Source organism: Protopterus annectens, chromosome 3.part1 (assembly GCF_019279795.1).
Source record: "Protopterus annectens isolate FY-2018-M chromosome 3.part1, PAN1.0, whole genome shotgun sequence".
Classification (NCBI taxonomy): Eukaryota; Metazoa; Chordata; order Ceratodontiformes; family Protopteridae; genus Protopterus; species Protopterus annectens.
The window spans coordinates 1569781973-1569794985 of NC_056732.1; the positions used below are offsets into that span (position 1 = coordinate 1569781973).

Sequence of the window (13013 nt, forward strand, 5' to 3'; positions counted from 1 at the left end):
TTAGTGACCATAGTTGTATATCCATATTTACAGGTTGATACATAACAGTTAAAGAGAGGAAGCAGTTGCAAAAGTTCTCCCAGACAAAGGCAGAAGTGCTACTGCGGACTGACTGTGAGCATGGATGTAGATACTGGACAAAGATTAGAATAACTAAGTCTTCTGTGATCATGTGTGGCATAAGCTGTTGGCAGACACGAATGCAGTTCAGGGTTACAAAAGGACATACCATTAGGTCCATCATTGGGTCACTGACATGATCCTGCATGCCTAAAAGAAGACCCATACCACTGCATGCAAAAGGTTGTCCATGGGTAGGGGTCCATCACCACAGACCATCTCGATCAACATGCAGAAAATCTTATTGTCACAGCTGAAAGTGATGAGCTTTGCCAGAGACCTACATGTGGGAGCCGTACTTGGTGGATAACTTTGTGTCTACGTTGGGAATACACCAGGCTGGTGTTACCTTATGTCAGTAACACAGTTTAAGGGCATACCTGTGTATGAGCTTAGTGATGCTCAACATTTGCATATCTCCACTATCTGTCATGCAGACACAAAAGCATACTATGCAGTAGCATAGCTTCTTTCCATACTTTGGAGAGAATGTTACCCACATCTACTGACTTGGCACTGTTGCCTTTGTGACCTATCCCCCACCATGGAAAGAATGGAGATGCCCAGTTCCCCTACTCAGGGAGAACTCTAGTCCTCTGCCCATACAGCTGCAGTGGATGAAGGTGCTTCCACAGAGTGTGGGGAGATGGTACAAGAGCTATGGCCCGCTGGCCATTATTACCAGGCTTCCTGCTTATTGGCTGATATGGGTGTCACAATGTACATTAAATAACAGATATGCAGGACAGTCATCCAGGTAGAGGAAAATGTTAGCACTGTCATGGCAGAGCTGATGAGTCTACTGTTTGTCCTGTGAGATGATATATATATATATATATATATATATATATATATATATATATATATATATATATATGACTTTTAATATATGGCCCAAATGATTGGTGAGTTTGACAGACATCTGGGTAGCAACACTACCTCCCTGGGGACATCTCCCTCAACAAACCAGGGATAACACCTTTCCTGTGGCTGATGCCCATCTCTCGTCATGGTGCTTGCACCCCAAAGGGCAGGTAGGTCATGTTCAGTTACTGCTAACTCCTTCTGCAGTATGGAAGGTAACAATTAGCCCTATCATGTACACTGGCTGGGAGCGTGAACTCTAAAATCTACTACAGCTGTTATGGCTGCTACTCACAGCACCATAGTGTGGTGTCTATGTCTATTCACTAAAGAATCACAGAATATAAATTCACTGGCAGATGGATGGGGTGATTGAATAATTCTGATACATTTCTGAATCATTCCTATATGTTTTTTTTATACTCATTTGCATTTGCAAGTGAGCTTGTTAACATAATGTCACTTGCTTCCACATTATTATATGGTCATTATTATACAATGTCAATTTCACAATTGTTTCTGCTTGTGCAATGGTAACATCTCTGAAATGACCCACCCTGTCTTTGTCAAACACATTATGCTGTTATGTTCTGTGCCCCTGTTATAAATTCTGTTGCAGTTCATATTTATCTAAGAATTCTTGGAACTTTTTTGCTTGGCTTCAAAGGGAATTACATTCTAGCCAGTTGACTATCTGGATAAACTGAACAAACGAGTAAGTAAAATGTCACAAATTACAACTGCGATGTTCCCTTACTAAATGCATTTAAGTGCCTTCCTACTTGCCGCTGCATTTCCTACAACATTTTCTACACAAGTAAATGTTTTTATAATATAAATGGAAGCCATGAGTATGAAATTAAATACTTGATATTTGTGCCCCAACAGGAAGTTGAACTAGTGTGAGTCCTGAAACTGAAAATACGATAGCGAGTTATTATAAATAACTGATCTGTGAAAGTTACTTTTACATATTAAAATCAGTTTTTTGCAGAGAGCAAGCTCCCTGCATCCTAAGTATAGGGGGCTGCAACCCTCACACCCTTGTCTATCCTAGCTCAGAGATTGCCATACTTTGAGAAAAGGGAATTCTCTGAGATACAACACCCTCAGATTTAGTATATATTTTCTCCCAGTCACAAATTGCTGCATAATTAAAGATGACATTTTTGAAATTACATGGGGAACTCCTCGATACTCTATACTTGTTTTAGTTTTTCCTCCACTTTATACAGATTACAGTTTTAGGAATATGAGTGTTAGAAACATAGTTTATATCAAATATGTTAAATATTATTACTGTTGTTTGAATTAGTTAAGATTACCTTGTTTAATTCCACAATTATAGTTACTGCAGATGCCCAGAGATTTAAGGTACATAAATGAATTGCTTTTCTTCGTAGATCTGAAGACTTCATATGGAGGAATTAGTACTTCTTCTTCACTTGGAAAAACAGAAAATTTGGCAATTCGTACACCATGACATGTCTGAATATGAAACAAGCCATTTCCTTTACTGAAGTTTTTAGCTACATCTCTTTTTAAAGATGAAGAGGCAAAATTTCCAAACCGTACATTTTTATTCACAGAGCCAAATTTGTAACTGACTCCTCTAAAGACAGTAAAGCATTTATTATTAGATTTGTTACGCAAACTCTGCAAAGCTTTTGTCAAATAGAAGTGAAGATACTTGAAATGAAAGCTGTTCAGATTTTTTCCAGCTTCACGTACAGCTTTGTTTAGGTCACTGTATATACTATTACCTTCCATAGTATATGCAGTCAGAGCAATTCCATATTCATTTTTGAAATTATGAGGAAGGTTTGTTATATGTGACTGTTTTTTTTTCCATTCACCTGCAGCCTTATTCCATACAGCATTGTAATTGTTCTTTTTTTTTATTTCATTTTTAAATAATGGCTTAATTCTCTTCCTCTCAAAATCATGTGCACAATTAATGTACTGATCATCATATGCATAGTTTGCATAATCCACATCGATCCCATATGCCTTTTGATATTGAGATACAACCTGAAGAAAACATAACAAAATGCAAATAGCATTTAAGATGACGAACACTGAGATTTAAAAAAATAGTGATTTCTACAGTTATAAATGTGATTTATTGATTTTTAACATGTTTAATAGATTAAATTACTCAATAGTGATAAAAATGTTTAGATTTGGTATGAATGAATCTTGACACACAGCACAGTTTGCTGACATCTAGAATTATCATCAACAGTAGACTGTGCTGATCAGATTTGTAGCTGAATCCTCTTTAAGATGGGTTCATAGCTAATTACTTGTCATGCAGTCCAGGAGACCCTTGATTAACCTAGTCCAATTTTACAATTATCCCAGTGCACCATCAGGTTAAGTGACTTGCTCAAAGTCACAGAGCAGTAAAATGAAGGCTGAAGAAATAAAGCCATGAACTACACGAATGGGGCATTCACCAAAAACAATTCTAGTAGTCATATAAGCATAACAGGCTAAAACAGAAACAAATTAAACTCAGAAATAGTAATAGCAGTATTCATCTTTTTTTACTCGTGTTAACCAGGTAAGCCTACTGGATACAAGTGTCCCTTTTCAGGAGTGACCTGGGAGCACTGCCTGTTTAAGTGCTGCTTAAAGTCATGAAGAAGGAAAATGGAACTGAGGGATCCAACCCTGCACCTTTGATTAAATGAAACAATTCATTACAGGTCAGAGACTCAGTTTTGTGCGTTAACTACACTGCCACTTAAATACCCAGAACCTATGCTATATGTTTCCTTAGATAACAGATGCAAGGCCATCTGCTTGCCTTTTGCTGTAGCAGACCAACATTACATTTCTTTGGAGTCTAAGACTCTGATGTCACTCTTTTCAAGGTAAGATATAACACGGTCTTTGATACTGAAATAAATCTACCCTCCCAGCTGAATCAAATTGGCTGCATGATGTCCATGTAGCTGCAGATCCTTACCTACAGTCATCCCACGTGGCACATATTTCTGAAAGAAGTAGGTGATCTACAGGTATCTGTGAAGGAGAATATTCTTTTTTTGTCTTTCCTCTATTCCTTTATTCTCCTGTTCTGTCAATATAGTGACAGCACTGTTTGTTCTGGGCCCTTCAGTGAATGAATGCCTCATCTCTTTCATCTTGGGGAAACATTGATTATCTATTTAATCCCTTAGGGAAGAATCTATTGAAGCCTGGTTCTTTATAACCTCAAATTCTATAGGAGTTCCCTAATGGGTCTCTCGTGAAGGATGGAAGCAACTGCTCAAAGAGACGGATTTGGACACGTGGAATTAATAACACCACTATTGCATCTACTTTGACCCGAGCAAGTGCTAACCATGTAGACTTCTACTCTGCAGCATACAAGAACACTGGATATATAACTGTCCTAATATGTGCTGCCTTAAAATATATCCTGCATTTTGGCTGGCTTAACCCATTTCTCCAACAGGCAAGAAATAAGCTTAGTAGTGAACACTCTATACCCAATCCCTCACTCTCTTTGAAAAGTATAAATTAACTTCCCCAGTTTTGTATGTTTATTGGAACAGACAGTATAAAGAAAAGGCTTGAGCTACTTATAGAAATCAGGATAATACAATCATTTCACTGCCTAATTATGCTGGGCTAAGGCAAGTAAATATTTCCATTAAGTTAAAGTATCCTTCTTTCTACCTTAAAATGTCATAACATTTCCTTTTGATGTGGCTGGATACAAAGCTTGCAAAGTGACTCCTAAGTAATCACTTGAGTTCCACAAACAATCCAATAGATAACAGAAAAAAAAAACATTCTAGAAGTCTCCACAAATGAGGTGAGAAGGAAGCAGATCTGGTTACATAAGCCAACAGATGATCAGTGAACAATGAAATAATTTGTAGATCACCACCAAACTCATTGCACATAGTCCTTAAAGCTATTAGGCATTAATTATAAAATGCAAATAAGGATGGAGTAAAGGGGAAGCTCTAGTTTGTACTCTTACACAGGTGAAGGGATGGGTAAATATAGCTGGATATTTTGACTGCCAGCTGTGTGTCATTGTATAAGGGCAAAATCATTTTGAGCAAATGTATCTGGTAACATAACCATCAAAATGTTTTGCTCCAAGAAGGCCAACCTCACTCTATCAAAAACCTTGTTGTTATCCAGACTGAAATACAGGCAAGGGATTATGACTGAGTTTTAATGGTGAATTACTGCCAGAGTATTCATAATACTAATCCAAACTTGCCTCCAGGAGGCAAATCCACACTGATCATGGTACACTATGTCTGGAATCGGAGACACCAGTTTAGCTGTCCCTGCTAATCTGAAATTCTCATAAGCAGAATTTAATGTGGACATTGGTTAATAAGAAGTAAAGTGCAGGGAATCTCTCCCAGAATTATGAGTTATGAATTTATAATATTATGTTTCCTTTCCAGGATCCACTTCCCCTTCTGAATAGGTTTGTATGCTCTTAGGTACATACTAAGCAACCATCAGACTGTCAGTCTACCCAGTCAGTAACTGGGATTTAAGCAATGAGATAGTTTCCTTCTGCCTTTAGAAGTGTATGATAGACCTGGGGGAAATTTATGGCAACCCAATCAACTGTCATGGCTAACTTTGAATGTGGCAAGGGTACTGCTTTGCTTGGCATGGACTGGAAATATATTCCAGCCATGGAGAATACATTGGGTTATAAGTGTTTCTCATAAATGTATCTAACCTATTGATGAAATTTTAGGTTGTATGCATTTGAGAAATAATTTATGCTATGGATAGTACAAAGAAGGTATAGCCTTTTATGGTACAAAAAGCTAGACAAGGATCTATTCAGAGGAGCCAGTAGGACAGACTACAAGGATGGGGCTATTTGCTTGTGTTGATAAATGAGAGACTTGAGCCCAGTAATCTTTTTTGTTAAGGAATCTCTGAGATTTCTCAAAATGAGTGATACGATTTGAAAGGTATATGCCAAAGGGAACTGAATTTTCAGTAATAAGACTTGTGAAAGGTGACTACATAGGAAGTAAAACTTCTATGGATTGAGAAGAGATGCTTCTGAAATTAACTGAACAGATAAAAATATGTTCTAACTGCTAACATAATGTGGTGTTGAACTGATAGTGAATTATAAACATTAGTGCCTAGATCCCTGCTGACAATATCATTCTTTGGGGGTGTATCATTTACATGATACAACAAGGAAGTGTTTTGTTTACCAGGCTGGACTATGGTACATTTTTTTGTATTCAATTTGAGACCATTATACTTAAACTAAGTGTTAGCATAGGCTAACAGTTGTTGGAGTAACTAAATGTTAATGGGAAAATGAAAAAATGATCTGGACTTGGTCAAATTCTTTAGAGCCTCCCCCTGAACCCATGATGCCTTAACCTACAGACAGCCAACATAGTTCTGTCTCATCTATTAGTTTCTGAAGCCTTTATTTTTCCAACAACATATGTTTATAGTCCTTCAGATGTCCTGGTAATATAACCTCTGCAATCTACTAAATATGCCCTATTAATGATCCAGGCAAGACTAAGTCCTTCACATAGGCTGCTGCTATTCTCATTCATAGGTTCATAGGTTCATAGGTTCATACTAGGCTATCTGCCCAAGGGCATTTATAAGCCTAGCCCATAGTTATGTGACTTTCGCCACCCCTTTAGTTTGAAGAAAACTATGCCTATTATTTTGCTGTGCCTCTGTCAAGCAGTGACACTGAAGTAATCCCTGGGGTATATCTGCGATCTCCCATCCATTGGTCAAGATTCCTCTTGAACAAGGCCAGCGAGGTGCTCTGCCTCACATGTACCGGGATTTTGTTCCACAGCATAGGGAGTCTCTGGGTGATGAATCTGTCCCTCCAGCACGTTCTATTAATAACTGTGTCAAGGTTTAAGTCTCCAGCCCTTGTGGTTCTGAGGGATCTAGATTTTTTGAGGTGAAGCATATTCATCAAATCTGGGTTTGACATGGCCTTATATGTTAGGCACAGGTCACCTCTGAGCAAGCGGTATGCGACTGAATAGAGCTGGAGTTCTTTCAGTCGGGCAGCATAAGACATATTTTGAGACCCTTTATCCTTTTGGTGAGGAACTTTTGGGGCCTTTCCAGCTGCTGCAGGTGTCGGGTCAGATACATTCCGAATGGGGCATTGTACTCAATCATAGGTCTAATGAGTGATGAGTACAGGGGGATGATGACCTCCCTTGATCTAGATGTGAATCCCTTCATGATCAGGTGGGCAATGTAGAAGGTTTTCCTAACTACTTTGGCAACATGAGTGTCAAACGAAAGGTTACTGTCAACCTGGGTCCCCAGATCCCTGATGACTTCTTCCACAACTTATTCCACAACTAAAGCAGTTTTCAAAGCATCCCAAAGCATAACTAAGGACACTCATTCATGTTCATTATCAGTTCAGATTTAACGCATCCTGTTCTCCATACAGGCTTTAGTTCTTAGAGATGTGTTTCCTTCAATCAGCTACTGAAGAATGAACCGACACATGGCGCTGGACAGAAATGAGAGGACCTCCCCCATGACTCAGTGTCATGCATTCCTAGAGACATAAACCTTCTACAACATAGAAAGAGTTTGTTCTGAATAAGAGTGCCATTTATATCCTGTAGACCTCTCACCCTGTCCAATGAATATCCACCAATTCTATATTTGGAACAGAGATGTCATAGCCAGTAGATTATAACCCTGGCTATTGTAAGGTAAGATGTTTTCTGGAGATGCGACCTCTCATTAAGGCAGTTGTCTCCATGACAGATGGAAGAAAGTTTCATAACATAAGGGAGAGTTGTATTCATGTACTTATTGCCATTTGATTACTGGGAATGTCCAACAGCATATCTACTCATTTTGATTGGAGGCCCAGGAAGAAAGGCTCTAAAGTATTACAAAATGCATTTTAAGAACAATGATTTTACAGTTTTCAAAATAATGCAAAAACATCTACAGTTTAAATAATTGCACCAATGTGAGTATATTGGTTAAGAACAGAGACAACTTATATGACAATGAGTTAATACATAGAGAAAATATTATCTAGTTTATAGAAATTAAGGGTAAGTTAGTATAATACAGACAGGAATTGCAATATGAAGCAGGAGAAAAAGCAGGGTTATGGCATATTTAGATAGACAGTCGGGGAGAAAAATTGATTGAAGTAAGGAGGTGAGTGAAGAAGGTGAAGTAAGGAGGTGTAAGGTAGAGTAAGGTACTTGTTTATAGTTACGGATATTTTTTATCCTGAGGATGAGCAAGAATTTAACCAGATATTGGCAATGAACTCTTTCAGAATGGTTTTGAAGGACTGGAGAGAAGGTATTGACCTGATGGATACAGGTAAGGAGTTCCAGGCACAGCAAACATGGTATGAGTTCAGACCATGCTGAAGAGATTTGATAGGTTTGTGAACAGAGCAAAGTTTTTTTTTGACACTGGATCATAATGTCCAAGTGTAAAAATGTAATGGTATTTAGTGCTGCACAAGCAGAAAGATGTTGCATAATTTTATAGCTGGGAAGAAACTGCATATGTCAGTTGATAGGACAGTTCTAAACAATTAAGGTTTTTTAGTGTATAAAGTAGTGGGTTCTGAAAAGCGTATTTGCTATAGTAAAAGCTTAGTCACAGAATATAAGTGCCTTTCGTAAATTACTTTTAATTTTCGCATACACACCATCCTAGTTTTTACAGAAATCTAAAATTTGACAGAATGAGACTGTAACCACTAGTATAGCAACTATTTATATCTGCCTAACAAATGTTTTGAAGAATGTAGAGTGAATGTCTTCCTTAAAATGTGTTATTAGCAATGAGAGCTGCTTATACAACACAGCTTAAGTTGGTTAGGTAAGTCACAAGCATTCCAATTAGACATCTTAAGAGTTTCTTTTTTAATATTCCAGGTAACCATCTTAAACACAGTTTTCATTCTATAATGTAGAACACATACATGGACCCATTCCCATCACCTGAACTATTTTTGTGCTACATAAGCATAGTCCGCAGCATTTAACTCTCCAACTGGATACTAATTCAATAAACTAACAAAAAAAACTAACAATCAGATATACTTTTCAGGGCTGCTCACTGTCTTCCAAGTTTGTGGGAGATTTAGTCTTCCTTAAAACAAATTAACAAAGTTAGATGGGCTTTTTACAAGTAATTTAACTTAGGCCATGTATTTTTAAATTATTTATTCTGTCATAAAAGAGTCATTCTGTAATATGAGTATTAAAAAATTAACTCTAACATCATGAACAGAATGCTAATATTTCTGATAGACAATGTGAAGGAAAGAAAATGTCTGTTCTTAGGTTGTAATCAAACAACTGGGAAAGAAGTTTCCAGAAATGTTTAGTCAGAGCTTATGAATATCTATAAGATTTCAAATAATTCAGTTTTTGAAAATAGTTACTGGATAATGTACGGATAACACAAAGACACTCAAGTTCTTACAAAAATCATCTGCTTTGGAAGTTTACAATTGCCTGTCCCAGAAGGAGATGAAATATATGTCTCTTTATATGCCATTTGACACCCACTTTTAAAAGGAAATAAATATTATTTTTTCTGTTTTAATAACTAACTCTTTTATGACTTTTTTTCAATATGTGTTATTGACATAGTGTTGAAGTGAATATAAAAGAAAACCTGACAGTTATGGCACCCAAGATAGGACTCAAGAGATGTAAGAAAAGATGCCATGGGTACTGCTAATGGGTTCATGTTATGTTATCGAAAGATAACGTAATCAAACGGCCAAAACATCGAAACAGACTCATTTCAAAACTTTTATTGTGGGGGGGCTGTGCCCCCCACCCCCCTGTCAAATATACATTCCAACTCCAAGATTACACTACACTGAGGAAAGGGCAAATATCCCAGTCTTCGCTGTACTGCGATCCCACAATGCAAACTTCAAAATGCGTCCGTTTTGATGTTTTGTCCATTCAATTACGTTATCGTTTGATAACGTAATAGGAACCCCTGCTAATACCTGTGAAACACACCCTTTTATTTTTTTGATCTACAAGATTGCCTGAAAGAATTTCACTTGTTGCTGAACATAAGATTTATAAAACAAAAAACAGAGAATTCTGTTAGAACTGTGTGACTCATTCTTCACTGCCATCGACACTTTCAAACATATAATTAGAGACTTGCTTTCTCAATGTTTATCTTAGTCTCTTTGGATATATACAAGCATTTGAGGGTTTATGTAGTAATAAAGTCTTTGCTCCCTCTGGTGGCCCTAGAAAGAAAGTTTATTAAAAGACTACCTGTAGAAAAACAAAGAAAATTATCTTTTCATACAATACATCCAGTTATTATTGTTAGTATTATTTATTTATGTATTTATTTATATTTTTGCATGTGAATATAAGATAATGGCACCAATATTGTTAAGAGAGTCTAGTACGACAGTAGATCTAGAAAATTAAAACTAGCAGGTAATGAATCATAGCCATGCTAGATTAGACTGGTGTTCATTAACTTTTAAATTTCCTTATATGTAGGTGGATGTTTAAGTTAAATAAAACTTATGAGTCCATAGCATGCATGGGACACAGATGTAAAAATAAAAGAAAATTCATCAGCTGATAGCACATACACATAGGTGTAAAATACAGAAGGGTTGTGAGCCTACAGCATGCTAGAACATGGGTACATTTCCCTAAATGTGTGTGAATCTATATGAATGAAAAGTTTGAGTGACCATATGCAGGATGTAACCTTGCATTAACAGTGTGACTCAGAAATCTCCTGCACTTGAGGTCTGGACTGGACGTGAACCAGTTGAGCGAAAGGGAACTTTGGTTTTACATGCACACTTTCCACCTGGGTTGCTCTTGGGTGTTAAGTCTGTGTGATATGAAAGAAAAAAAAATCCTAGCTAAACCTTTCCACACTGAGGAGTGCATACTTGCCTGAGAGTAGACTTTGCATAAGCAAGGTTTAGTGGGTTCAACCTGAAAGTCTAGCCTTCACACTGCAGTAGAGTAAGAGGACATCAGCTGAGTATATACTTTCTATAGCCCTAATGGAAGTCTCCTTACTTATTCTCTCCTTTGTGTGAGTGTACTGACAAGTATGGGAAAAGTAAAATCAAAAAGTACACCTCCAAAGAAACATCAGCTTGTTACAATTATTTACTGGCATTTATTTACCAAATTAATTCAACTGTGCCTAAAAAGACCATTTTTAGTGGAGTCCCAGGAAGAAAAGCTGCAGTGCAAAAATAGAATTTACAATTAATGATTATAGTTGTTCAGAGTTACAAAACAGTACAGAGTCAGGAAAGTTAAGAGTAGATTTTTGGACGATATCTGCATTTTTTGGATAGGGACCCAGGAACAAATACAAGACTTTATGATATACTTGAATCAAAGTACTAGCTTTTTGACCTTAACCCATCAGGTTACAACACAGCAAGTCAATTATTTCGATGTGTCCTTACATGCTGATGAAACAGGCTTCAAATCCACCATATATAGGAAGCCCACCTTTTCCAATACCTACATTCAGTATACTAGTTCCCATCCCCTGTATCAAAAGAAGGGGATAGTCAAGGGGCAATTCGTCCGGGCATCCCAAATGACATCTGACGAACATGATTACATCTTAGAGTGTCAAAAACTAACAAAAATGTTTCGGGAAAGAGGATACCCAGATGAACTTATTACCAACATACAGAACGAGGTGACGGAAAGCAGGGACAATAAATACAAACCCATTTTAGGCATTGGGAATATACATTCCGCAACGGGTTCCGGTAATGTTCCAAAAACACCAGTTGGGCTACAAAGAGCCTTTGTTATAGATTACAACGTTAATGCTGACATAGTAGAGAAGGAATGGGACATCTTTAGTTACTTTACTGATTTCCCTAATCTTAAAGGAAAACCAGTGAAAACTGTTTTTAGGAAAGGTAGCAATATTAAAACCATACTTGAACATGGAGGGTTGGCAAATTAATTTTCAAACCAACGCAAGGGTACATTCAAGTGTGGGGCCTGCTCTCAGTGTAACAGCATTTCACAAACAGAGAAAATATTTGTTTCGGATAGGAACAGATGGATTACAGCATCTTCTTACTCCAATTGTAATGCACATGGGCTAGTATACATTGCCACCTGTCAGATATGTGAAGGGTTCTACATCGGAAAAACTGAGAGACACCTAAGACATAGAATATATGAGCACATGTATGAAATTCAAAAACAAAACTCTAAAAATGCTTTATTCAGACATACTTTAGTTTGCAACCAAGCTAAGTTTTTGTTTTTTGTTTTGGAAACCCTTCCTAGGGAAGCCAGGGGTGGCCCTTGGAAAACTAAATTGGAGTACCGAGAGACGTATTGGCAAATAATATTAGAAGCCAACCGGACACCAGGATTAAATGACAATATATCTGTTGTTCCTCTCCTTAAGTTAAGAGCAGCTAAGTTGTGAAATACACATATTAACTACTACACAGGCTCTTATGTTGTCCTTTTTTATGTTTCTTGATGTTTTAACAAACAATTTTTTATTTATGTTTATTCCAAACATGTACTAAGTACATACTGGACAAATTTTATGTATTAGTATTTTATATGTTTTTATATATAAAATATATCTTCTTGGCACACCAGATATTTTTATATAAATGTGTATACAACATGTGAATTCATGGTTTATGTTTTTTGATATACCTTCAAACTAGGTAGCTAGTTGGGTTTAGTAGTTAGTAATTCATTATTTATATATTTTATTGTTTTTTAACTATTAAACAATCAAGTTAAAACATTTATTGTTTTGCAAACAACAGCTATCTATTTTTATATTTTGTATTGTATTATTTTATGTTGGTAAGGAAGTTACACTGGCTGGTTTCTTATATTAATTATGCACATATTACACCTTGTTGCTTTAATAGATAATTGCTTATTAACTAATTTTCTTAATACTTTATGGAATTGGTATTTAAATGGTTTGTTGTATTACACCTGTGTTAT

The 13013-nt window shown here is 36.7% G+C and overlaps 1 protein-coding gene across 1 annotated transcript in view; it reads right to left on the reverse strand.

Annotated features, from left to right (window-relative positions):
* Window positions 1-2295: 2295 nt before the first annotated feature.
* LOC122797810 (T-cell ecto-ADP-ribosyltransferase 1-like) overlaps window positions 2296-13013 on the reverse strand; it is a 159434-nt gene continuing 148716 nt past the window's right edge. Inside the window, exon 4 of the mRNA XM_044066332.1 lies at window positions 2296-3015. Within this exon, the coding sequence (XP_043922267.1) occupies window positions 2296-3015 (720 nt within the window). The remainder of the gene's footprint in view (window positions 3016-13013) is intronic.